Consider the following 27,468-nt stretch of genomic DNA (forward strand, 5'->3'; position numbering starts at 1 on the left):
TGTGGGTCGGGTTGTGTGTCGGGGTGTGTGTGTGTCTGTGTGACGCAGGCCGGTGTGTGTGTGGGTCGGGTTGTGTGTCGGGGTGTGTGTGTGTCTGTGTGACGCAGGCTGGTGTGACGCAGGCCGGTGTGTGTGGGTCGGGGTGTGTGTCTGTGTGACTCAGGCCGGTGTGTGTGTGGGTCGGGTTGTGTGTCGGGGTGTGTGTGTGTCTGTGTGACGCAGGCCGGTGTGTGTGTGTGGGTCGGGTTGTGTGTCGGGGTGTGTGTGTCGGTGTGACGCAGGCCGGTGTGTGTGGGTCGGGTTGTGTGTCGGGGTGTGTGTCTGTGTGACGCAGGCCGGTGTGTGTGTGGGTCGGGTTGTGTGTCGGGGTGTGTGACGCAGGCCGGGCTCGGGGCGGGGCGGGGCCGGAGCGGAGCCTTCACACGCCAGCGCCGCGGCTGCCGCTGGGCGGGACGGGCCGGGCGGCGCCTCCATCTTGGGCTGCAGCGGCCGCGGGGAGCCCAGGTACCGACCGGCCCCCCCGCACCCCCCCGGGACCCCCCCGCGGCGCGGGACCCCACAGACCCCCCGGGAGCCCCCCTCGGACCCCCCCGCGCCCCTTCCCCGCGCCGCCGCCCCCTCGAGCCCCCTCGACCCCCGCGCGCCGCCCCTCGGACCCCTGGAGCCCTCGCACCCTCCCGCGCCCTCTCCCCCGCGCCGCCGCCCCCTCGGAGCCCCCTCGCACCCCGCGCCCTCTCCCCGCGCCGCCGTCCCCTCGGAGCCCCTCGACCCCTGCGCCCCTCCCCGCGCCGCGGCCCTCGACCCCCGCCGCGCGGGCCCTCAGACCCCTGGAGCCCTCGCACCCCCGCGCCCTCTCCCCGCGCCGCCGCCCCGCGAGCCCCCTCGCACCCCGCGTCCTCTCCCCGCGCCGCCGCCCCGCGAGCCCCTCGCACCCAGGCGCCGCGGGCCTCGGACCCCCGCGCCCCTCTCCCCCGAGCCGCCGCCCCCGCGCGCCCCTCGGACCCCTGCGCCCTCCCCGCGCCGCGGGCCCCTCGGACCCCGCGCCGCCGCCCCGCGAGCCCCTCGCACCCCGCGCCTCTCCCCGAGCGCGGGCCCCTCGACGCCCCCGGCAGCCCCTCGGACGCCCCTGGGAGCCCCCTCGCACCCCCACGCCGCCCCCTCGGAGCCCCTCGCACCCCGCGCCCCTCTCCCCCGAGCCGCCCCCTCGGACCCCCGAGCCCCCTCGCACCCCGCGCCCTCTCCCCAAGTGAACCCCGCGCCGCGGCCCCCCCGGCCCTCTCTGCGCCTCTCGCCCCCCTGGAATCCCCCCAGCGCTCCAAGAGCCCCCCCAGGACCCCCCTGCACATGCCACTCCCCTGCGGCCCCCGTGACCACCCCCACTCCTGTCACCCCGGACCCCTCGACCCCGCGCCCGCCGCCCCCTGCACATCCCACTCCCTGTGCCCCCGCTCCGGTCACCCCCGGGAGCCCCCTCGACCCCACGCCCCTCTCCCCGCTGCCCCTGGGACCCCTGGAACCCCCGCCCCGGGACCCCTCGTGCCTCTCGCCCCGGAATCCCCCAGCGCTCCAGGAGCCCCAGGACCCCTCTGCACATGCCACTCCCCTGCGCCCCCTGTGCCACCCTGCCTCTCTGCCCCCGGGGCCCCCTCGCACCTGCTGCCCCTCGCACACCCTGCTCCCCGTGTGCCCCCGTGCCCCTGCTCCTGACACCCCGGGCCCCGCACCTGCCACCCCTCGCACACCCCGCTCCCCAGTGTCCCCTGTGCCCCTGCTCCTGTCACCCCCAGCACCTGCCACCCCCCTCGCACACCCCACTCCCCCAGTGTCCCCCCGCGCTCCCCGCTCCTGTCACCCCAGTGCCCCCGGGCCTGCCACCCCTCGCACACCCCGCTCCCAGTGTCCCCTGTGCCCCTGCGCCCCTGCTCCTGTCACCCCAGCACCTGCCACCCCTCGCACACCCCACTCCTCAGTGTCCCTCCCATGCCCCCTGCTCCTGTCACCCTCTGGGGCCCCCACCTGCCGCCCCCTCGCACACCCTGCTCCCAGTGTCCCCCAGCCCCCCTGCTCCTGCCACCCCAGCACCTGCCACCCCTCGCACACCCTGCTCCCTGCAGTGTCCCCCGTGCCCCTGCTCCTGTCACCCCAGCACCTGCCACCCTCGCACACCCCGCTCCCCAGTGTCCGCCCCTGTGCCCCTGCTCCTGTCACCCCGGGCCCTCCCGCGCCTGCCGCCTCGCACACCCCACTCCCAGTGTCCCCATGCCCCCCGCTCCTGTCACCCCGGGGCCTCCCCGTGCCTGCCGCCCCCTCGCAAACCCCACTTCCCCAGTGTCCCCTTTCACCCCGCTCCTGTCACCCCTGGGGCCCTCCCATCTGCTCCTGTAAACCCCCAGTTCCCCTCACCCCTGGAGCCCCCTGCCCTGTCCAGTCCCTCCCGGGACCCCCGCCTCCCCCCCACCAGTGGCTGCGAGCAGCAAAGGTAGGGGACCCCCTGTATATCCTGGGTCCCTCCCAGCACAGGTCGTCCTGGGATGGCCCCTTGTCCCCAGCACCCCCTGTCACCCCCGGGTCTCCCCAGCACCCCTCCTCTGGCCCCCCGTGTGTGTGTGGGGTCCCTGAGCCATTCCCAGCTTCCTCCCCCCGTGGGGAAAGTGGGGGGTACTGAGCGGTTGGCCAGGGCATTGGGGATCCCCGGGTATGGGTAAGGGGGCGTCTGGGCTGTGGAGGGCCGGGTCCTGCGGGGGGGGGGGGACCTGGGGTGTGTCTGGAGACCGCCTGGGAGGATCCAGGCCAGTGCCCCCTCACACCACCAGTGCACCCCTGCTGCCCTTGCACCCCCTGCTGCTCCGCTGCTGTCACACCTCTGCCCCCACTGTCACACCCCCTTCACGGCTACCATCCACTCCCCTGCTGTCACGCCCCCCTCCGCGCCCTCCCCCTCCTGATGTCTAAGGGTTAAAAGTGCCACCTTGTTTCCGCCGCCACCCTCATATGCCCCCAATGCAGCCCCTGTATGCCCCACTGCACCCCAATGCACCCCATAACCCCAATGCAGCCCCCAGACCCCACCGTCACCCTTCCAACTCCCTGCTCCCGATTCTCCCACATACCTCCCAGCCCTGCTGACCTCTCATGCGCCCCGTTGTGCGCTGCCTCCTGCCTGTACCCCCCTACTGCACCTCTCCCATGTACCCCCTGCGCCCCCACCGCCTGCTACAACCCCTCCCTTGTACCCCCACCCGACTGTATCCCCTGCGCCCGCACCCTGCTACAGCCCTCCCTTGTACCCCACCCGACTGTACCCCTGCGCCCATAGCCTGCTACAACCCTCCCTGTACCCCCGCCCGACTGTACCCCTGCGCCCCACACCCTGCTACAACCTCCCCTGTACCCCGCCCACTGTACCCCTGCGCCCCACACCCTGCTACAACCCTCCCTGTACCCCCGCCAACTGTACCCCTGCGCCCCACACCCTGCCCCCGACTGTACCCCTGCCCCACTGCCTGCTACAACCCCTCCTTTGTACCGCCCGACTGTACCCCTGCGCCCCACACCCTGCTACAACCCTCCCTGTACCCCGCCCGACTGTACCCCTGCGCCCCACCTGCTACAACCCCTCCTTGTACCCCCACCGACTGTACCCCTGCGCCCGCACCCTGCTACAGCCCTCCCTTGTACCCCCACCCGACTGTACCCCCTGCGCCCGCACCCTGCTACAGCCCCTCCCTTTGTACCCCCACCCGACTGTACCCCTGTGCCCGCCCCCTGCTACAACCCCTCCTGTACCCCGCCCCACTGTACCCCTGCGCCCACAGCCTGCTACAACCCCTCCCTGTACCCCGCCCCACTGTACCCCTGCGCCCCGCACCTGCTACAATCCTCCCTCATACCCCCACCCGACTGTACCCTGTCACCCCAGCACCTGCCACCCCCTGCACACCCGCTCCCCAGTGTCGCCTGTGCCCCTGCTCCTGTCACCCCAGGGCCCTCCCCGCCTGCCGCCCCTGCACACCCCTCCCAGTGTCCCCCGTGCCCCCGCTCCTGTCACCCCCGGGCCTCCCCGTGCCTGCCGCCCCTGCACACCCCACTCCCCAGTGTCCCCCCGTGCCCCCGCTCCTGTCACCCCCGGGGCCTCCCGTGCCTGCCGCCCCCTCGCAAACCCCACTTCCCCAGTGTCCCCCTTTCACCCCCGCTCCTGTCACCCCTGGGGCCCCTCTCATCTGCTCCTGTAAGCCCCCAGTTCCCCTCACCCCTGGAGCCCCCTGCCCTGTCCAGTCCTCCCGGGACCCCGCCTCCCACCAGTGGCTGCGAGCAGCAAGGTGGGACCCCCTGTATATCCTGGGTCCCCTCCCAGCACAGGTCGTCCTGGGATGGCCCCTTGTCCCCAGCACCCCCTGTCACCCCCGGGTCTCCCCAGCACCCCTCCTCTGGCCCCCCGTGTGTGTGTGGGGTCCCTGAGCCATTCCCAGCTTCCTCCCCCCGTGGGGAAAGTGGGGGGTACTGAGCGGTTGGCCAGGGCATTGGGGATCCCCGGGTACGGGTAAGGGGGCGTCCGGGCTGTGGAGGCAGGGTCCTGCGGGGGACCTGAGATGTGTCTGGAGACCGCCCGGAGGGGAGGATCCAGGCCAGTGCCCCCTCACACCACCAGTGCACCCCCTGCTGCCCCCTTGCACCCCCTGCTGCTCCGCTCGCTGTCACACCCCTCTGCCCCCACTGTCACACCCCCTTCACGGCTACCATCCCCTCCCCTGCTGTCACGCCCCCCACCGCGCCCTCCCCCTCCTGATGTCAAAGGGTTAAAAGTGCCCCCTTGTTTCCGCCCGCCACCCCTCATGTGCCCCCAATGCAGCCCCCTGTATGCCCCACTGCACCCCTGCACCCCCATAACCCCAATGCAGCCCCCAGACCCCACTCACTGTCACTCCTTCCAACTCCCTGCTCCCGATTCTCCCACATACCTCCCCAGCCCTGCTGACCTCTCATGCGCCCCGTTGTGCGCTGCCTCCTGCCTGTACCCCTACTGCACCTCTCCCATGTACCCCTGCGCCCCACAGCCTGCTACAACCCCTCCCTGTACCCCTGCGCCCCCACTGCCTGCTACAACCCCTCCCCTGTACCCCGCCCCACTGTACCCCTGCGCCCCACACCCTGCTACAACCCTCCCTTGTACCCCCACCCGACTGTATCCCCTGCGCCCCGCACCCTGCTACAACCCCTCCCCTGTACCCCCGCCCGACTGTACCCCTGCCCCCACCCTGCTACAACCTCCCCTGTACCCCGCCCGACTGTACCCCTGCGCCCCACACCCTGCTACAACCCCTCCCTTGTACCCCCGCCTGACTGTACCCCTGCGCCCCACTGCCTGCTACAACCCTCCCTGTACCCCGCCCGACTGTACCCCTGTGCCCCGCTGCCTGCTACAACCCCTCCCTCGTACCCCCGCCCGACTGTACCCCTGCGCCCCCGCACCCTGCTACAGCCCCTCCCTTGTACCCCCACCCGACTGTACCCCCTGCGCCCCCACACCCTGCTACAGCCCCTCCTCGTACCCCCACCCGACTGTACCCCTGCACCCCGCAGCCTGCTACAACCCCTCCCTTGTTCCCCACCCGACTGTACCCCCTGCGCCCCCACTGCCTGCTACAACCCCTCCCTTGTACCCCACCTGACTGTACCCCTGCACCCCACTGCCTGCTACAACCCCTCCCTTGTTCCCCACCCGACTGTACCCCTGCACCCCAACAGCCTGCTACAACCCCTCTTTGTACCCCTGCCCGACTGTACCCCCTGCGCCCCCACAGCCAGCTACAACCCCACCCTCGTACCGTCACCCGACTGTACCCCCTGTGCCCCCGCAGCCTGCTACAACCCCTCCCTTGTACCCCCAACCAGACTGTACCCCCTGCGCCCCCGCAGCCTGCTACAACCCCTCCCTTGTACCCCTACCCGACTGTACCCCTACACCCCACACCCTGCTACAACCCCTCCCTTGTACCCCCACCCGACTGTACCCCTGCACCCCCACACCTGCTACAACCCCTCCCTGTACCCCGCCCGACTGTACCCCTTGCGCCCCACAGCCTGCTACAACCCCTCCCTTGTACCCCACCCGACTGTACCCCTGCACCCCCACTGCCTGCTACAACCCTTCCCTTGTACCCCACCCGACTGTACCCCTGCGCCCCACTGCCTGCTACAACCCCTCCCTTGTACCCCACCTGACTGTACCCCTGCGCCCCACTGCCTGCTACAACCCTTCCCTTGTACCCCCACCCGACTGTACCCCCTGCGCCCCCACAGCCTGCTACAACCCCTCCCTTATACCCCCACCCAACTGTACCCCTGCGCCCCCACTGCCTGCTACAACCCCTCCCTTGTACCCCCACCTGACTGTACCCCCTGCGCCCCAACAGCCTGCTACAACCCCTCTTTGTACCCCAACCCGACTGTACCCCCTGCTCCCCCACACCCTGCTACAACCACTCCCTTATACCCCCACCTGACTGTGCCCCCACAGCCTGCTACAACCCCTCCCTTGTACCCGCACCCGACTGTACCCCCTGTGCCCCCGCAGCCTGCTACAACCCCTCCCTTGTACCCCCGCCTGACTGTACCCCCTGCGCCCCCGCTGCCTGCTACAACCCCTCCCTTGTACCCCCGCCCGACTGTACCCCCTGTGCCCCAACAGCCTGCTACAACCCCTCCCTTGTACCGTCACCCGACTGTACCCCCTGTGCCCCCGCAGCCTGCTACAACCCCTCCCTTGTACCCCCACCCGACTGTACCCCCTGCGCCCCCACACCCTGCTACAACCTCTCCCTTGTACCCCCACCCGACTGTACCCCCTGGTCCCCAACAGCCTGCTACAACCTCTCTTTGTACCCCCACCCGACTGTACCCCTGCGCCCCACACCCTGCTACAACCCCTCCCTTGTACCCCACCCGACTGTACCCCTGCGCCCCACCTCTACTGTGCCCCCATACGCTCCCACACCCTCACAGACCCTCTCACTTTTGCACCATCTTCTCCCCGTCCTAATCCCCAATGCACAGACCTGGTGCCATGGCCGTGCCCTACAACCCCCTCCCTCACACCCCCTTTGCCCCCTCGTGGCCCTTCCCCACATGGCACACCCGGGACATAACCACAGCCTTCACCGTCCTACCGTCACACGCCATAACCACAGCCTTCACCGTCCTACACCCTCACACGCTATCCTGTACCCACAACCCTCACCGCCCTGCACCCTCACACACAGGCTGTACCCACAACCCTTACCCCCTCACCCACTACACCCTCCCCATACCCACAGCCCTCACCGCCCTACACCCTCACACACAGCCTGTACCCACAACCCTTACCCCCTCAGCCCACCCCCCCTACACCCTCCCCATACGCACAACCCTCACCGCCCTACACCCTCACACACAGCCTGTACCCACAACCCTTACCCCCTCAGCCCTCACCCCCCCTACACCCTCCCCATACCCACAGCCCTCACCGCCCTACACCCTCACACGCTACCCTGTACCCACAACCCTCACCGCCCTGCACCCTCACACACAGCCTGTACCCACAACCCTTACCCCCTCAACCCCTACACCCTATACCCTCCCCATACCCACAACCCTCACCGCCCTACACCCTCACACACAGCCTGTACCCACAACCCTTACCCCCTCAACCCCTACACCCTCCCCATACCCACAACCCTCACCGCCCTACACCCTTATCCCCCTCAACCCTCACCCCCCTACACCCTCCCCATAACCACAGCCCTCACCGCCCTACACCCTCACGCTACCCTGTACCCACAACCCTCACCGCCCTACACCCTCACGCTACCCTGTACCCACAACCCTCAACCCCCTACACCCTTATTCCCCTCACCCCTACGCCTCCCCATACCCCCAGCCCTCACCGTCCTCCACCCTGTACCCACAACCCTCAACCCCCTACACCCTTATTCCCCTCACCCCCTACACCCTCACCCCCTCACCCCCCTACGCCCTCCCCATACCCACAGCCCTCACTGTCCTACACCCTGTACCCACAGCCCTCACTCCCTCTACCCTCAACTCTCATCCTCCTACACCCTCCCCATATCCACAACCCTCACCATCCTACACGTCACACACACACCCTGTACCCTCAACCCTCATCCCCATACACCCTCCACACACCCTGTCCCTCAACCCTCACCCCCCTACACCCTCCTCATACCCTGTACCCTCAGCCCTCACCCCTCTTACCCTAACCACTCACATCCCTCACCGCCCTATGCCCCCCCATACACACCCCCTTCCCCATACACACATCCTTCACCCCCACACCTTTCACCCCTCACACACAACCGTTACCCTCACTGCTCACCACCCTACACCCTCACACCCCCTTCACCTCATACACACCCCTCACCACCCTACACCCCTCCCATGCCCCCTTCACTCCCTTACGAAGGCCCCTCACTGCCCTCCCCCCCCCGGCCCTCCCTATTGCCCTGATTCACGCCCCTCCAACACAAACACAGCCATCGCGCACACACACCCCTGTCAGCCCACTCCCCTCACACACACCCCATGGCCTGTTACACCCCTCCCCTCCGTGCACACTGCGCTGCTGCTCGAGGGCAGGGGGCGGGGGGGCAGCTCAAGCCAGGGCCTGGTGTTGTGGGGGGGTCTTAGAAATTAATTTAATGACGGGCCCTTGCGACTGCGTGTGTGTGTGAGAAAGAGCGTTGCCGTGTGTTTGTGCGTTGCTGGTTGTATGTATGACACACTGCCATGTGTGTGTGCGGTGCTGCGTGTGTCTGGGTGGTACCATGGACGGGTATGCTGGTTCGGTGCCGAGGGTGAGCCTGTGCGTGGGGTTGTGTGTGTAGTGTTTGTGTGTATGTGCGGTGCTGTGTCTCTCTGCGTGTGTGTGTGGTGCTGTGTGTCTGTGCAGTGCTGCGTGTGTGTGTGTGGTGCTTGTGGGTCTGGGCAGGGCTGTGTGTCTGTGGTGCTCTGTGTGATTGTGTACACAGTGCTGTGTGTGTGTACAGCTGGGTGCTTGTGCGGTGTGTGTGTGTGATTGTGCTTGTAGGTCTGTGCGGTGCTGTGTGTGCGTGTGTGACGTGCTTGTGGGTCTGTGCTGTTTGTGTGTGTGAGGTGCTGCGTGCTTGTGTGTCTGCGGTGCTGGTGTGTGCGCGCCTGGGGGGGTGCCAAGTGTGATTGAGTGTATGCAGTGCCGCGTGTGGTGCTGTGTGCTTGTGTGTCTGTGGGGTGCTGGTTGTGTGTGCGCGGGGGGGCAATGGAGGGTGCGAGGTTGTGACTGTGTTTGTGTGTCTGGGGGGGCAATGGAGGGTGCGAGTTTGTGCAGTGCTGGGTGTGATTGTGTTTGTGCATCTGTGTGGGGGGGGGGCAATGGAGGGTGCGAGTGTGCAGTGCTGGTTGTGATTGTGTTTGTGCGTCTGTGTGTGGGGGGGGCAATGGAGGGTGCGAGTTTGTGCAGTGCTGGTTGTGATTGTGTTTGTGCGTCTGTGTGTGTGTGGGGGGCAATGGAGGGTGCGAGTTTGTGCAGTGCTGGGTGTGATTGTGTTTGTGCGTCTGTGTGTGTGTGGGGGGCAATGGAGGGTGCGAGTTTGTGCAGTGCTGGGTGTGATTGTGCTTGTGCGTGCGTGTGGGGGGGCAATGAAGGGTGCAAGTTTGTGCAGTGCTGGTTGTGATTGTGTTTGTGCGTCTGTGTGGGGGGGGCAATGGAGGGTGCGAGTTTGTGCAGTGCTGGTTGTGATTGTGTTTGTGCGTCTGTGTGTGGGGGGGGGCAATGGAGGGTGCGAGTTTGTGCAGTGCTGGGTGTGATTGTGTTTGTGCGTCTGTGTGGGGGCAATGGAGGTGCGAGATTGTGCAGTGCTGGTTGTGATTGTGTTTGTGCGTCTGTGTGTGTGTGGGGGGCAATGGAGGTGCGAGTTTGTGCAGTGCTGGGTGTGATTGTGTGTGTGCGTGTGTGTGTGGGGGGCAATGGAGGGTGCGAGTTTGTGCAGTGCTGGTTGTGATTGTGCTTGTGCATGCGTGTGGGGGGGCAATGAAGGGTGCAAGTTTGTGCAGTGCTGGTTGTGATTGTGTTTGTGCGTCTGTGTGTGGGGGCAATGGAGGTGCGAGTTTGTGCAGTGCTGGTTGTGATTGTGTTTGTGCGTCTGTGTGGGGGGGGCAATGGAGGGTGCGAGTTTGTGCAGTGCTGGGTGTGATTGTGTTTGTGCGTCTGTGTGGGGGGGGCAATGGAGGGTGCGAGTTTGTGCAGTGCTGGTTGTGATTGTGTTTGTGCGTCTGTGTGTGTCTGGGGGGGGCAATGGAGGGTGCGAGTTTGTGCAGTGCTGGTTGTGACTGTGTTTGTGCATCTGTGTGTGTGTGGGGGGCAATGGAGGGTGCGAGTTTGTGCAGTGCTGGGTGTGATTGTGTTTGTGCGTCTGTGTGGGGGGGGCAATGGAGGGTGCGAGTTTGTGCAGTGCTGGTTGTGATTGTGTTTGTGCGCGCTGCGCTCTGGGACCTCGTGTCCAGGAAGCAGGACGTGGAGGGGGTCCGGGTCTGGGGTGCGGACAAGGCCCAGGACCGGGGGATGGACCAGGGCCTGCTCTGGGTGGGTGGGGAAGGGTCAGAGGGGGCCAGGAGCCGCATTGGGGGTGCGGGATTGAAGAACAAGTGGGGAGGGGGGGTCATATGGGACCGGTCTGGTGGGGGTGGCGTATGGGACTGGTGTGTGTGTGAGGGGGGGGATGTTTGGGCCTGTATGACTCCACTTGCCCCCCCCCCAGTGTGCTCCCCGCTCTGTGTGTGAGGGGGGGGATTCTTCTGAGGACAGGTGGGGTGTTGTGTGGACGATGGGGGCGGGGGGTGTCGCTTCCCCAGCACCCCTCTCGTCCAACCCCGGTCCAGGCACGGCCCCGGCTCTGGGCCGCTGGCGGCTGATCCGGGGGGGGGGGGGGGCCTTTCCGCCCCTTTGATCTCGCCTCTCTCCCTCCATCCCCCCCCACTCGCCTCGGTCGCTATGACTCAGGCCTCCTGCGTTTCCTGGAGGGAAAAGGTCACTTCTCCACGGGGCCCCGTCGCCGTCCAGATTCTCCCCCCCCGCCCCGCCGCGCGGCCCAGCTCCCGCGGCCGAGAGACCCGCCACGATCCGCCCTCGATGCCCGGCCTTCGTTTCGGGAGGAGCGGGAAGGGCCGGCGTTAAAAAGCCTGGGACGATGCCCCCACCGAGGAACTCTGGGAGAGCGGAGAATGGGGGTGACTTGTAAAAATCGGCCACCGGCAAGGATGTGATAAAAGCCCCCAGTGTAGATAAAAACAACCCCTCGCCTGGCGCTGAAATGCGGCCACCTCTGGGGCGGGGCGGCCGGTTACCCGGGGACCCCTCGCCCGGCGCTGAGATGCGCCCACCTCTGGGGTGGGGCAGCCGGTTACCCGGGGACCCCTCGCCCGGCGCTGAGATGCGACCACCTCTGGGGCGGGGCGGCCGGTTACCCAGGGACCCCTCGCCCGGTGCTGAGATGCGGCCACCTCTGGGGCGGAGCGGCCGTTAATATAGGGACCTCTCGCCTGGTGCTGCAGCTGGGGGGAGAGTGCCCCCCGCTGAACCCCCCACCCCTCTCCCTGCAGCACCCCGGGTCTCCCATCCTCTTAGTGATCCATCTGCTCGCTGATTAATGGTGAGATCAGCCTGGCTCCCCGGCCAGGGCCGGGGCGGCGGGCGGCCAAAAGAGAGGAGTTTAAGATATTCCAGATGTAAGGCTTGGGGATTTGCAGAGATGGGTTTTGTTTGCAACAATGTTTGAAATTCACCCCAGTGTCAGGGTGTCCTAGTGCAAAACCGGTTCACAGTCGGCTAGTGAGTGCTTGGTCTGCGTCAGTCGTGCGTGTCTCCCTTTGGGAGGGAGTGTGCGTGTGTGCACGCGCGTGCAGGCTGCGCTTGGGTGTGTTCGCGGGTGCGCCTTTGCGTGTGTGTTTCTACAGCGGGAGTGCGGTTGTGAACGAGTGTGGATTTGCACGTGTACCACGGGTGGGTTTGTGAATGAGTGTGCGTTTGTGGGTGTAGCATGGGCGTGTACAATGTGGGTGTGTTTGTGTGTGTCCCATGGGTGTGCTTGAGTGGCTGACAGTGTGCACCTGAGTGTGTGCGTGCTTGTGGATAAGTGTGCAGGTGAATGGGTGTGCATGTGAGTGAGGCTGTATTTGGGTGTGTACCATGTAAGGGTGTGTTGGCGAATGTGTGGCCTTGTTTGTACAATGAGTGTGCAAACAGGAGTGTAGTTGTGTAACAGTGGGTGTATTTGTCAGTGAGTGTATTTGTGTATGTACAATGTTCGTGCGTGAATGAGTGTACCTATGTGTGTTTGTACAGTGTGTGTGTGTGAATAAGTGTGCATTTGTGTATTCTTTTTGGTATGCTCACAAGTAGGGTGAGTGTGTTTGTGAGTGTCTGTACAATGAATACATTTGCGTGTGCCTGCCATGGATGGAGGGGGGTGTGTTTGTCAGTGTCTGGTGTCTGGGTGTGTACACGACAGGTATGTATGCTTGTGAACGTATGTTCTGATGCGTTGGTATGTACAGCGTTGGTATGTTGTTGTTTTGTGAAGTGTGTGTATGTGCAGGTGTAGAGCATAGGAATGAGTGTGTGTGTATTTGGAGTGTGTTTGTACGCAGTGTAGAGGTAATATGGGGTAGAGGTGTTGAGTGTCTGTGTGTATGGGAAGCTTGTGTATGGTACGGGCCTACAAGTGTGTGTTTGTGAATTAGTGTGTGCATGGGTGTGTTGGCGAGGGTGTGCATGGTGCATGCGTGCAGCGGGTGAATCTGTTGCGTGTGATGCAGCAGGAGTGAACTGAACTGTGTCCGATTGTCCACGTTTGGTATGCTGTATCCCATATGTTTGTGTGACAACACGTTTGTGCCAACATCTCGGTGTGCGGTTGTGTACAGCATCAGTGGGTGTGGTGCTTGGTATGGGTCTGTCAGTACTGTGTGTGTGTATGCATGCGGTGTAGGGGTTGTCTGTGCTGGGTGTGTGTGTGTGTGTGTGTGTGAGAGAGAGGAGATTTGCAGTGTGTTTGTGTTTGTCCAGTGTGGTGTTTATGGGAGGTTGTGTATGCAGTGTGTGCATGTGTCTTTGTCCAGTGTGTGTGGGTGTGATCACACCCCTCCTTCTAAAGGGGCATTTTGCTTGGAGAACATTTTTGTAGGGCCTGTTTCTTTAACGCAGGTCCCAGCTGAATCACAGGGGTTGACATGGGAAGGGTCCTGGTGACATCACAGCCAGTTCAGCCAACGAGTATCCAGGTGAGCCCTCGCTTGCCTCCTATTGGCTCAGGGGTGTGTGTGATGCGGGTGTTGGGGCTGTCAGTATTCTGTACTGGCCAGGTTAAAGGTCTTTTCCCCTGCCAAGACCTGGGTTCTGGGGCCGTTACCACAGCAACAGCGGGTGACCTCCTCCTCCCCCGGAGAGCAGGTCTCCTCCCGCTGTTGGGGACGTCATAGGCTGTTGCCATGGGGACCGCCTGACCCAGCTCTCGGGTCCCGGCAGGTAGGTGAGGGAGGAAACGGATTTGTCAGTCGCTGGGGCGGGGGCGGGGAGGGTAAGGTAAAAAACAGCCGTTTGTGGTTTCTATGGCAATGCCTAGTTTTTGGTGTGTTGTTCAGGGGTCCATTCGATTGAGTGCTGGTTTTTGCGGTGAGGGGTTGACGTGGTCGGGAGGGATTTAAGGGCCCCAGATTTCCAGCATGGCTGTGACAGGGATGCCCTGAGTGTGTGTTCCTCGTGTCTGCCCCCGACGATGTCTGACTGTATTCCTCATACACCCCCCAGTCACACCATTCTGTACCTGACCCCCCCCAATTATGTCTGACTGTACCTGAACATACACCCCTATTACATCACACTGTACCTGTGAGACACAGACCGATTACATCAGACTGTACCTGACGTATACAGCCTTGACATCACACTTACTCGACACATACAACTCGGTCATCAGATTGTACCTGACCCATGCGCGTGAGATTGTACCTGGCACATACCCTCCCAGTTATGTCAGACTGTACCTGAACGTACACCCCATTACATCACACTGTACCTGTGAGACACAGACCGATTACATCAGACTGTACCTGACGTATACAGCTGTGACATCACACTTACTCGACACATACAACTCGGTCATCAGATTGTACCTGACCCATGCGCTCCAATTACGTGAGATTGTACCTGGCACATACCTCCCAGTTATGTCAGATTGTACCTGGCACCTGCGCCCTAATTACATTATGTTAGTGTGTACACCCCAATTACTTGTGATGGTATTGTGACACACACACTCGCTCTCTCTCACACCCACACACACCAGTTAAAGCACGTTGTACCTCCATTTCTATCCCTTGTTATTCTCTCTCTCTCTCTCTCACACACACACACACACGCATCACGCCCTACCTGACGTGCATCCCGGAAAGTCACACCGTACGTAAAACTTACCCCCAGACCTACCTCCTGGCAAATGAGACACACACCAACTTCATCAGCCTGCACCTGGGGACCCACACCCCCCGTTACACCTTCCCCGTCTCTAAGTACTTCTGACGGTCCCTGGGACAAACGTACAGACCATTTTGCATCAGATTGTAGGTGTGATACACCTCCTCCCCATCTCGGATTAGCTTCGACTGTAATGCGTGTACCTTTTCTTCCACTTTTGATTACCTCTGACTGTACCTAGGGAAACAACCCCCCCCCCCAATATTAATCAGCATCTAGCTGTGATATACCGCCCCACCGTCTCTTGATTAACTCCGATTGTAGCTTGGGGGGAGAGACACCCCCCACATTTATATCAGATTGTAGCAGTGACGCATCACCCGCCTCAACCCCGATTATATCCGACTGTACCCACCCACCCCCTTCCGAATTTTAATCCGAACAGAGCCTGCGATACGGCTCCCCACCGTCTCCAATTAGCTCTGGCTGTATCTGGGACACGCACGCCAGTTACGTCACGGTGTAGCTGGGCTCCCCCTCCCCCCCCCCGCTCCGGTCTCGCAGCCTGTACCACTGACACGCACCCGCCTCTCCGGTTTCTAACACGTATCCAGCCGCTCCGCCAGCCCGTGACCCGTTTGCCTGGATTCGTTGCAACCTGCGGGTGCCGATGACGGTGTGGCGGAAGGTTTTGTTTGGCTGCTGGGGATTTTGTGTGTGTGTGTGTTTGTCTGTCCGCCTCGCTGGGCCCCTCCAGCGTCAGGCCGCGTTGTTAATGTAACGCGACGGCTGCTCGGCCGAGATCCCAGGCTGTCTCCGGAAAGACGCGGGGATCGTTTTTAATCTCCCCACCCCCCCACCCCACCACCGCAGTGTTTGCTTAGCCGGTGGGACGGGTTGGGAGCCCCACGGGAGGGGTGTGGGGGAGGCTCCCTTTGAATTCAGCCGGGAGCTGGAGCCGCCCCTTAATTAGTAACATGTTAGCCACCATGTGACCTTGGTATGGGACTCGGAGCCAGGACGCCTGGGTTCTCTCCCCGGCTCTGGGAGGGGAGTGGGGGCTGGTGGTTAGAGCAGGGGGGGCTGGGAGCCAGAACTCCTGGGTTCTCTCCCAGCTCTGGGAGGGGCGGGGGGCCGGATGGGTTAGAGCCGGGGGGCTGGGAGCCAGGACTCCTGGGTTCTCTCCCCAGCTCTGGGAGAGGAGTGGGGGCTGATGGGTTAGAGCAGGGGGCTGGGAGCCAGTACTCATGGGTTCTCTCCCTGGCTCTGGTAGGGGATTGGGGACGGGTGGGTTAGAGCAGGGGGGCTGGGAGCCAGGACTCCTGGGTTCTCTCCCTGGCTATGGGAGGGGATTGGGGGCGGGTGGGTTAGCGCGGGGGGGCTGGGAGCCAGGACTCCTGGGTTCTCTCCCCGGCTCTGGGAGGGCAGTGGGGGCTGGTGGTTAGAGCAGGGGGGCTGAGAGTCAGGACTCCTGGGTTCTCTCCCTGGCTCCGGGAGAGGAGTGGGGGCTGGTGGTTAGAGCAGGGGGGGCTGGGAGCCAGGACTCCTGGGTTCTTCTTTGAGTGATGTGCTCTGAAAAATTCCTTCCCCTCCGTGCCTCAGTTTCCCCACCTGTAATATTGGGCTGGCTGTCCTTCCTCCCCCCATGTGGGGGCTTCATTCATTAATTCCCCTCTGAGACCAGCGGAAGGAAGGCGTCCCCCCCCCCCATAAATAAACCCGAGTAATTCACTGATCGCTGGGCCTGGGATCACCTTTGTCCTTTGTATGTACAGCACCTTGCGCAAAGGGGAGCCGGGTGACTGGGGCTCCCAGGTGCTGCCCCAAGGCAATAATTAAGAACAGTGTTAATCATAATTAATTAAATGTTCCCAGAGTCTCAATTACCCGAGCCCCTATCAGGGCCCTTCCCCCTTCGTAAGGGCCCATTTGTTCATAATTTTATGATTTCATTATCAGTCGGTTTTGGAGGCCGTGCGCCCTGGGTACTAGACACGTGAGCCAGGGGTAGAACCCAGGAGTCCTGCCGCTGGCCAAGTCGCTTTCCCCGCGCCGTGCCTCTGTTTCCCCCTGCTTAACACGGCGCTCTCTTTCCAGCGTTTAACCGCCGGAAGATGCGCAGAGTCGTCAGCTCAGGGAAGTCTCCGCAGGGCAGTGAAAGACGGAGGCAGCTGGGTTTTAACCGGCGGGCGGCGGGGCCTAGTGGTTAGAGCACGGGGCTGGGTTCTGGACGACCTGTATTCTCTGTATTTTTTCGGAAGGATTAAGGGGGAAATTCACTGTCAAAAACACTTTGCCCGGGTGGGGCAACTTGGGAGGTTTGGGCTAGGAGGAGACGGCGCGTCAAATCCAGGCCCCTCTTATCTGGGAAACCCTGATCCTGCTTCACCCTCGTGCTCAATCTTGAGTGTTTAAACCCCTCAAATTAGCTCCGTAATTGAGGGATTGTAAACATGGTCCTTGGTGTATAATTTTTTTTTCTGGGATCTGGGTCCCTTTCCCCAGCGTTTTCTCTCCCAGGGATGAAAGCTTTAATCCCATGACTCCAGGAGCTGGGGCTTAATGAAAATGAAAACCATCTGATGGGGTCTCTGCCCCCCGTTGCCGGGCCCAGACTCGCTGCATCGGACACCCCCAGAGCAGGATGCAGTGAGAGTGACGGGTGTCTGTTACCCCCCACTCCGTGGCGCAATCACACGGCTACCCTGGTTTACAGAGAGGGGAAACTGAGGCACAGGGGGGGGCTGGGACTTACCCAGGGGCAAACAGTGAGTCGGGAATGGAACCCAGGAGTCCTGGTGTCCAGCCCCACCTCCCCCCCACTCTCACCACTAGACCCCACTCCCCTCCCAGAGCCGGGGAGAGAACCCAGGAGTCCTGGCTCCCAGCCCCCCCTGCTCTAACCCACCAGCCGCCACTCCCCTCCCAGAGCCGGGGAGAGAACCCAGGAGTCCTGGCTCCCAGCCTCCCGCTCCTGCTGTGGGTCTCAGCACCTAACCCTTGGCATCTCCCCACAGCGGATCCTGTCCGGGGAGAGGCAGAGCCGAGGAGTCGTGGGGCAGGAAGCCGTAGTCGATGAGGGCACCTCCCACAGGTAAGGGGCAATTCACCATCTGGCCCCAGGGCGGGGACTGGCTGGCTCAGGGGGGCGGGGAATGGGGCAGGGGCCTGTCCCCTCTGGGGGGCGCCGGCTCCCACCCGGCCCCAGTGGAGGGACTGGCTGGCTCAGGGGGGCGGGGAATGGGGCAGGGGCCTGTCCCCTCTAGGGGGCGCCGGCTCCCACCCGGCCCCAGGGCGGGGACTGGCTGGCTCAGGGGGGCTGGGAATGGGGCAGGGGCCTGTCCCCTCTGGGGGGCGCCGGCTCCCACCCGGCCCCAGGGCGGGGACTGGCTGAGGAAGGAGGGATGAGGGGATGGGCGGAGGGAGGAGGAGAGGAGGCTGAGGGGACGGGCAGGGGAAGAAGGGATGAGGAGGAGGCTGAGAGGACGGGCAGAAGAGGAGGATGAGAAGGAGGGATGAAGAGGAAGATGAGGATGGGAAGGAGGGACGAGGAGGACGGGAAGGAGGGATCAGGAGGCTGAGGGGACGGCAGAGGAAGGAGGGATGAGGAGGAGGACGGGAAGGAGGGACGAGGAGGCTGAGGAGGAGGAGAGGAGGCTGAGGGGCCGGCAGAGGAAGGAGGGACGAGGATGGGAAGGAGAGACGAGGAGGCTGAGGAGGAGGAGCAGAAGGAGGGCTGGGGGGGAAGGAGGGATGAGGAGGCTGAGGGGACGGCAGAGGAAGGAGGGATGAGGAGGAGGACGGGAAGGAGGGATGAGGCTGAGGGGACGGGCGGAGGGATGAGAGGACGGGCAGAAGAGGAGGATGGGAAGGAGGGATGAGGAAGAGCAGAAGGAGGGATGAGGGGACAGCAGAGGAAGGAGGGCTGAGGAGGAGGAGGACGGGGAGGAGAGGAGGCTGAGGGGATGGCAGAGGAAGGAGGGATGAGGAGGGAAGGAGGGATGAGGAGGAGGACGGCAAGGAGGGATGAGGAGGCTGAGGGGACGGCAGAGGAGGGAGGGATGAGGTGAGGACAGGCAGAGGAAGGAGAGATGAGGCTGAGGGGATGGGTGGAGGGATGACAGGACGGGCAGAAGAGGAGGAGGACGAGGACGGGAAGGAGGGATGAGGAGGAGCAGAAGGAGGGATGAGGGGACAGCAGAGGAAGGAGGGATGAGGAGGATGAGGGGATGGCAAAGGAAGGAGGGAGGACAACAAGGATGGGAAGGAGGGATGAGGAGGAGAGGATTAGGAGGAGCAGAAGGAGGGATGAGGAGGAGGGGACGGCAGAGGAAGGATAGATGAGGAGGAGAAGGACGGGAAGGAGAGATGAAAAGGAGGGATAAGGAGGCTGAAGCGATGAGTGGAGGGATGAGAGGATGGGTAGAGGAAGGAGGAGGAGGAGGAGGAGGGATGATGAGGAGGACCGGAAGGAGGGATGAGGAGGCTGAGGAGGAGGAGAGGAGGCTGAGGGGCCGGCAGAGGAAGGAGGGATGAGGACAGGAAGGAGGGATCAGGAGGCTGAGGGGCTGGCAGAGGAAGGAGGGACGAGGAGGACAGGAAGGAGGGATCAGGAGGCTGAGGGGCTGGCAGAGGAAGGAGAGATGAGGAGGAGGAGAGAAGGAGGGATGAGGAGAAGCAGAAGGAGGGATGAGGCGGCTGAGGGGACGGCAGAGGAAGGAGAGATGAGGAGGGGATGAGGCGGTGAGGACAGGCAGAGGAAGGAAGGAGGGATGAGGAGGAGGAGAAGAAGGGATGAGGATGGAAGGAGGGATGAGGAGGCTGAGGGGCTGGCAGAGGAAGGAGGGAGGGATGAGGAGGGGGAAGGAGGGACGAGGAGGCTGAGGAGGAGGAGAGGAGGCTGAGGGGCCGGCAGAGGAAGGAGGGACGAGGAGAAGCAGAAGGAGGGACGAGGAGGCTGAGGGGTCGGCAGAGGATGAGGAGGAGGAGGAGCGGAAGGAGGGATGAGGAGGGAAGGAGGGATGAGGAGAAGCAGAGGGAGGGACGAGGCGGTTGAGGGGATGGCAGAAGACGGAGGGATGAGGAGAAGCAGAAAGAGGGATGAGGAGGCTGAGGGGACGGCTGAGGAAGGAGGGACGAGGAGGACGGGAAGGAGGGATGAGAAGGTGAGGACAGGCACAGGAAGGGGGGACGAGGATGGGAAGGAGAGACGAGGAGGCTGAGGAGGAGGAGCAGACGGAGGGATGGGGGGAAGGAGGGATGAGGAGGCTGAGGGGCTGGCAGAGGAAGGAGGGATGAGGAGGGACGAGGAGAAGCAGAAGGAGGGATCAGGAGGCTGAGGGGATGGCAGAGGAAGGCATGAGGAGGCGGGAAGGAGGGATGAGGAGGTGAGGACAGGCAGAGGAAGGAAGGAGGGATGAGGACGGGAAGGAGGGATCAGGAGGCTGAGGGGCTGGCAGAGGAAGGAGAGATGAGGAGGGGATGAGGCGGTGAGGACAGGCAGAGGAAGGAAGGAGGGATGAGGACGGGAAGGAGGGATCAGGAGGCTGAGGGGCTGGCAGAGGAAGGAGAGATGAGGAGGGGATGAGGCGGTGAGGACAGGCAGAGGAAGGAAGGAGGGATGAGGACGGGAAGGAGGGATGAGGAGGCTGAGGGGCTGGCAGAGGAAGGAGGGAGGGATGAGGAGGGGGAAGGAGGGACGAGGAGGCTGAGGAGGAGGAGAGGAGGCTGAGGGGCCGGCAGAGGAAGGAGGGACGAGGAGGACAGGAAGGAGGGACGAGGAGGCTGAGGGGCCGGCAGAGGAAGGAGGGATGAGGAGGGGGAGGGATGAGGAGGCTGAGGGGACGGGAGAGGTAGGAGGGATGAGGAGGAGGAGGGAAGAGGGATGAGGAGGAGGGACGAGGAGGCTGAGGGGACGGCGGAGGGAGGAGGGAGGAGGAGGGAAGGAGGGACGAGGAGAAGCAGAAGGAGGGACGAGGAGGCTGAGGGGACAGCAGAGGAAGGAGGGATGAGGAGGAGGAGGAGGAGCGGAAGGAGGGATGAGGAGAAGCAGAAGGAGGGACGAGGAGGCTGAGGGGCCGGCAGAGGAAGGAGGGATGAGGAGAAGCAGAAGGAGGGACGAGGCGGCTGAGGGGACGGCAGAGGAAGGAGGGATGAGGAGGAGGAGGAGGAGGAGGGGGGACGAGGAGGCTGAGGGGCTGGCAGAGGAAGGAGAGATGAGGAGGAGGAGCGGAAGGAGGGATGAGGGAAGGAGGGATGAGGAGGAGAAGCTGAAGGAGGGACGAGGAGGCTGAGGGGACGGCAGAGGAAGGAGGGATGAGGAGGAGGAGCGGAAGGAGGGACGAGGAGGCTGAGGGGACGGCAGAGGAAGGAGGGATGAGGAGGAGGAGGAGGGAAGGAGGGATGAGGAGAAGCAGAAGGAGGGACGAGGCGGCTGAGGGGACGGCAGAGGAAGGAGGGATGAGGAGGAGGGAAGGAGGGATGAGGAGGTGAGGACAGGCAGAGGAAGGAGGGATGAGGAGGAGGAGCAAAAGGAGGGACGAGGAGGGGGAAGGAGGGATGAGGAGGAGAGGCGGCTGAGGGGACGGCAGAGGAAGGAGGGATGAGGAGGAGGGAAGGAGGGATGAGGAGGCTGAGGGGACGGGAGCGGAAGGAGGGATGAGGAGGAGAAGCTGAAGGAGGGACGAGGCTGAGGGGACGGCAGAGGAAGGAGGGATGAGGAGGAGGAGGGAAGAGGGATGAGGAGGAGGGACGAGGAGGCTGAGGGGACGGCGGAGGGAGGAGGGATGAGGAGAAGCAGAAGGAGGGACGAGGAGGCTGAGGGGACAGCAGAGGAAGGAGGGATGAGGAGGAGGAGGAGGGACGAGGCTGAGGGGACGGCAGAGGAAGGAGGGATGAGGAGGAGGAGGGATGAGGAGGCTGAGGGGACGGGAGAGGAAGGAGGGATGAGGAGGCTGAGGGGACGGGAGAGGAAGGAGGGATGAGGAGGAGGAAGGAGGATGAGGAGGCTGAGGGGAGGCGGATGGAGGGATGAGGAGTAGAAGCTGAAGGAGGGACGAGGTGGCTGAGGGGATGGCAGAGGAAGGAGGGATGAGGAGGAGGAGGGAAGGAGGGATGAGGACGCTGAGGGGACGGCAGAGGAAGGAGGGATGAGGAGGAGGAGGAGCGGAAGGAGGGACGAGGAGGCTGAGGGGATGGCAGAGGAAGGAGCGATGAGGAGGAGCGGAAGGAGGGAAGGAGGGATGAGAAGGGAAGGAGGGAGGAGGAGGAGCGGAAGGAGGGAAGGAGGGATGAGGAGGAGGGAAGGAGGGATGAGGAGGTGAGGACAGGCAGAGGAAGGAGGGATGAGGAGGAGGGAAGGAGGGATGAGGAGGTGAGGACAGGCAGAGGAAGGAGGGATGAGGAGGGAAGGAGGGATGAGGAGAAGCAGAAGGAGGGACGAGGCGGCTGAGGGGACGAGGCGGCTGAGGGGACGAGGCGGCTCTGGGCCAGGCAGGCAGTTGCCGGCTGACAGACTGACTGACTCACTCACTCCCAGGCCCGGGCCTGCCCTGCCCTTTTCCTGACCCGTCCCCGTCCCCAGCTGCCCCTGCCCGGGAGGTGGGGCTGGGCACGGCCGGTGCCCGTCCGGAGCAGGTGGCCCCGGGGCTGGTCGGGTGCCCGGGGGCGGGGCGGGAAGCGGCCGAGCCGGCGGTGGGGCCGGGCCAGCTCCTTTGCTAATCGCAGCTGGCACCGGCCCCCGCTTCCCTCAGCCATTTTAGCTGCCAGCTGGGAATCCCTGTGCAAAATGGCTCCCGCCCGGAGGGAGGAGTGGCCCTCAGCCAGCGGGCACGGGCCCCCGGCCTCCCCCAGCCTGGCCCGGCCCCACCGACGGGCACCGGCACCCCTGGCCCGGCCCCACAGACGCCAACCCCAGCGCCCGGCCCGGCCCCACAGACTCCAAACCGCACCCCTAGCTCGGCCTGACTGACGCCAACCGCGGCCTGGCCCGCCCGGCGCCGCCCGCCCCGAGCCCGGCCTGACCCATGACCAACGCCAACCGGCGCCAGCCTGGCCCCACTACCGCCAATCCTGCCCTGTGGCCTGACCCCCGCCCCCCCCAGCCCCCTTCTCCATCCACACCGGCCTGCGACCCAGCCTGACCCATGCCGACCTCTGGCCCACGCCCCAGCCTCACCGATGTCGACCCCTAGCCCACATCTCGGCCTCACCCACGGCACTGAGCCCTGCGACTCTAACCACCAGCCCCCACTCCCCTCCCAGAGCCGGGGAGAGAACCCAGGAGTCCTGGCTCCCAGCCCCCCGCCGCTCTAACCCACCAGTCCCCACTCCCCTCCCGGCACCGGGGAGAGAACCCAGGAGTCCTGGCTCCCAGCCCCCCCTGCTCTAACCCACCAGCCCCCACTCCCCGCCCAGAGCCAGGGAGAGAACCCAGGAGTCCTGGCTCCAGCCCCCACTCCCCTACCCCCCCAGTCCCCACTCCCCTCCCTGCGCTGGTGAGAGAATCCAGGAGTGGTGGCTCCCAACCCCCCCTTGCTCTGACCCCCCAGCCCCCACTCCCCTCCCAGAGCCGGGGGGTGAACCCAGGAGTCCTGGCTCCCATCCCCCACCCCTCTAACCACTAGCCCCTGCTCCCCTCACGCCTGTCTCTGTCTCCCCAGCTCTGTGGCCCCGCCATGGCTCCGGTGCTGGAGCTCTCGGACGCCGCCCACTCCCACTGCCTGCTGGTGGAGCTGAATGAGCAGCGGCTGCGGGGCCAGTTCTGCGACGTCACCATCATCGCCGAAGACACCAAGTTCCCGGCCCACAAGAACGTGCTGGCGGCGTCGAGCCCGTACTTCAAGGAGGTGCTGTCGGAGGAGCCGGCCGGCCGCCAGCCGGCCCAGGTGCTGGAGCTGCCCGACATCCAAGCCGGGGTCTTCTCGGACATCCTCAACTTCATCTACCGGTCTCGCCTCTCGGTGCCCAGCCCGGCCGCCGCCCGGCAGATCGGAGCCGCCGGCCGCCGCCTGGGCATCTCCTGGCTGGAGAACCTGGACCCCGCCGCTCAAGCCAAGGAGATGAGTGAGCCCTGGAGCCCCGAGGCGGCCGGGGACACCTCGGCCTCCTCCCCGAGATCCTGCGGCTCCCCCGTGGACCTGACCTGCCCGTCGCGGCCGGCCGCCAGCCCCGTCTGCCTCCAGGAGCCGGCCCGGCCGCCCAGCCCGCAGCGGGAGGCGGATAACGAAACGGAGACAGCGAAGATCCTCTACGCCCTGAGCACGGCGCCCGCCGAGCCGGGCGCCCCGGACTGGGAGCGGGAGCGCGGCGCCGCGGAACCGCCCGCCGCCGCCGCCGAGGGCGAGCCGGCGCCGTCGTCTTCCTCGCCGGCGGGCGGCGCCTTCCGCTGCGGGCTCTGCAGCCGCTCCTTCGCCACGCCGGCCGCCCTGAGCCTGCACCTGCAACTGCACCGGAGCCGGCGCTCCCTCTCCTGCCGCCACTGCGGCAAGAGCTTCATCCACGTGAAGCGGCTGCAGACGCACGAGGTGCTCTGCAAGGAGGCGGAGGAGGAGGAGGAGGCGGCGGCGGGCGGCTCGGAGGCGCCGGCCCCGGCCCCGGCGGCTCCCCTTCCGCCCGCCGCGCCGGCGCCGCCGAAACCGGCGTCTTCCAAGAAAGGCCTGCTCTTCCGCCACCGGGCCCTGCAGCGGCTGGAGTACATCCCGGAGCAGGACCACTTCGTCAAGGTGGTGGACGGCCACGTCATCTACTTCTGCACCGTCTGCGAGCGCTCCTACATGACCCTCTCCAGCCTCAAGCGCCACTCCAACGTCCACTCCTGGCGGCGCAAGTACCCCTGCCGCTACTGCGACAAAGTCTTCGCCCTGGCCGAGTACCGCACCAAGCACGAGGTGTGGCACACCGGCGAGCGCCGCTACCAGTGCATCTTCTGCTGGGAGACCTTCGTCACCTACTACAACCTGAAGACTCACCAGAAGGCCTTCCACGGCATCAACCCGGGGCTCATCTCCTCCGAGAAGACGCCCAACGGCGGCTACAAGCCGCGGCTCAACGCCCTCAAGCTTTACCGCCTCCTGCCCATGCGCTCCCAGAAGCGGCCCTACAAAACGTACAGCCCGGGGCTGCTGCCGGAGGGGCTGCTGCTGCCGCCGCCCCCGCAGCCCCTCCCAGTGGCGCTGGGCGAGGGGGACCCCGCGGCCGGCCCCGGCGGGGAGGCGGGGCCCGGCTGCGGCGCCGACGCCGGAGGCGCCGAGGCCGAGCGGTTCCCGCCGGCCGAGCCGGGCCGCCCGTTCCAGCGGAGGAGGCGCGGCGGGCGGACGGCGAGGCCCCGTCGGTCATCGCCTACGGCCACCCGGCCGCCTCGGTCATCGTGCACAGCACCTCGGTGGCGCCGGCGGGAGGCGGGGGCGGCCAGGCCTCCTCGGTCATCACCTACAACAGCGCGCCGGCCGCCCCCCGCCCCGCCCCGGCCGAGCCCCTCAAAAAACAAGTGCTGAAGGAATACATCCAGGCCCAGAAGGCGGCGGCCGAGCAGGCCCCGGAGGAGGCGGGCGGCGGGGAGCTGCCGAAACCCCGCAGCCTGCGGCCCGGCCGCACCATGACTTACATGGCCAAGCCGGCCTACGTGGGCGCCGCCTCGGAGAGCCGCAGCGCCCCGCTGTGCCAGATCACGGTGCGCATCGGCGAAGAAGCCATCGTCAAGCGACGCATCTCCGAGACCGACCTGATGCTGGACAAAAGCCCGCGAGGCCCCAAGCGCTTCGATTTCGGGCCGGCCGAGAAGGCGGCTCCCGGCAAACGGGCCGGCGGCTCCTACGCCCACAACGAGAGCGGCGAGGAGGAGAGCGACCGGGACGCCGAAGACCAGCTCTGGCGTCCGTACTACACCTACAAGCCCAAGCGGAAGGCCGGCGGCTCCGGCGGGGCCGGCTCCGGCGTCCCCAAGGTGAAGCGGTCTTCCCGGTGGCGCCGCAAGCTGCGCTCCCTGCGCTGGATGAAGCGGGGGGAGGAGGAGGAGGAGGAAAGGGAGGAGCCCAGCCCGGCGCCCGCCCGCGCCTCGCCCAGTCCCGGCGGCTCCGACGCCCCGGCGCCCGAGCCGGCGCACAAGGCCGGGCGCGGCAGCGCCGAATGGAAACACGAGTGCGGCGCCTGCGGGAAGCTCTTCTCGGCGCTGAAGAAGCTGCGGAAACACGAGCGGGTGCACGGGCGGCCGGGCAAGGACGACCTGGCGCCGGCTCCGGCGCACCGGGTGGGCCGCAAGCCCTCGGTGAAGTTCACCTGCGCCCACTGCGCCAAGGTCTGCAAGACGGCGGCGGCCCTGAGCCGGCACATGAAGCGGCACGAGGGGGAAAGCCGGGAGCCCGGCCCGCCCGCCCTGACCACCGTCATCGCCTATTCCAAAAAGCCGGAGGAGCCGGAGCCGGCGCTGGCGGCCGTCAAGGAGGAAATCACGCAGGAGATGCAGGTCTCGTCGTCCAGCGGGGAGCCGCCGGCGGCGGAGGCCAGCCGGGGCCGTGCCGCCGGCCAGCCGGCCACGCCGGAGAGCCAGGGGGCAGCGCCGCCCCGGGAGGAAGAGGTGATGCCGCCGGAGACGGGCGGGCCCCTGGAGGCGGCCGCGCCGGTCGCCGAAGCCGCCACCACCAGCCGGGCCGAGCTGGCCCCGGCGCCGCCCGCCCCCCGGGCCGCCCTCTCCTTGCAAGACCCCGTCATCTCGCACACCAGCCCGGCCCCGCCCGAGGAGGAGGAGGCGGCGGGCGGCTTCCCGGAGAGGTACCCGGTGCAGGAATACCCGCTGCCCCTGCTGGCGCCGGGGGGCTGCCGGACCCGCAAAGAGGCGGACGACAAGCCCCCCTTCCTGGCCTACCCCGGCCCCCTCCCTTTCGGCGCCGTGGGCAAGGCCGGCGATGGGGACGGCAAGGTGAGCTTCTACCCGGACCCCTACCCGCTCATGTACGGGCACCAGCTGCTGGCCGCCTACCCTTACAACTTCACCAACCTGGCCGCCCTCCCCGTGGCGCTCAACGTGGTCCTGCCGGACGACAAGGGCCAGCCCCTGCCCTTCCTGCCCAGCGTCTTCGGCTACTCCGTCAACCCCTGCCGGAGCGAGGCCCAGGACGGGGCCGGGGCCCACGGGGCCGGCAGCGGGGCGGGGGGCGGGGCCGGCCTGCCCCGGGGGGGGGTGCTCCGGGGGGAGCCCCCGGCCCCCGAGCGCCTGAAGAAGGGAAATTTCCTGTGAGCGGCGAAGCGGGGGGCGGGCGCCCGAGCTGGGATGCTGGAGGCAGGGTGGGGGGGGCACGATATGGGGGGGGCGAGGCCCAGCAGGGGAGGCACCCGGAGCCAAGGGGCGTTGGAGCCGTGACACCCCCCCCCCCCCCCGGAAGTGTGACATAAGGACCTGGGGGGGTGTCCTGGAGCTGGGCTGTGAGCTGTCACTCCAGACGGAGCAGCCCCAACTCAGTCCCCATCAGTGACTCCTGGGACCCCCCATCCTCAGGACCCTTCCCCGCAGCTCCGACCCCGAGGGGCGCCAGAGGCCAGGCCGTGCAGCTGGCACATCTGGAGGGGAGGCGGGTGGGTACCCCAAGGGAGGGGCTATAGAGAGGGACCAATCTGTGGGAGAGGGGGGAGCCCTATATGCCCCCCCAAAAGAGTGAGAAGGTGGTTTAGGGGTGGGGCAGCCCAGCTGTGAGGGGAGGCACTGCAGGCCCGCCCCCAGAATGCACTGCAATCCCCCTCCTGGCTCCGACAGGACCTGCCCAGGCACCCCACGCTGTCTTCAGCTTCCTGCCCCGGGCACCCCAATGCCCCTGCCCCGGGCACCCCTTCCCCCCATCCCCCCCCCCCCACGCCCATCCTCCTCCCCAGCCCCCCCCCCGCCGCTCCCAGCCCTGGCGGGGCGCCCGGCTCGGCGGGTGACGCTGCGTTTTTGGAGCCGCGACCGACTGAGTCACTTTTTCCTTTCGGGCCAG

General features: G+C 65.5%; 1 protein-coding gene across 1 annotated transcript; it reads left to right on the forward strand.

Annotated features, from left to right (window-relative positions):
* Positions 1–374: 374 nt before the first annotated feature.
* Positions 375–26,735, forward strand: ZBTB4 (zinc finger and BTB domain containing 4). Its single transcript, XM_039499685.1, has 5 exons — positions 375–504; positions 13,235–13,311; positions 17,521–17,597; positions 23,164–24,745; positions 24,778–26,735. The coding sequence occupies exons 4-5, from the start codon at positions 23,179–23,181 to the stop codon at positions 26,733–26,735; spliced, it is 3,525 nt and encodes a 1,174-aa protein (XP_039355619.1). The 5' UTR covers positions 375–504; positions 13,235–13,311; positions 17,521–17,597; positions 23,164–23,178.
* Positions 26,736–27,468: the final 733 nt, after the last annotated feature.

This window comes from Mauremys reevesii, linkage group 14, assembly GCF_016161935.1.
Source record: "Mauremys reevesii isolate NIE-2019 linkage group 14, ASM1616193v1, whole genome shotgun sequence".
Lineage (NCBI taxonomy): Eukaryota > Metazoa > Chordata > Testudines > Geoemydidae > Mauremys > Mauremys reevesii.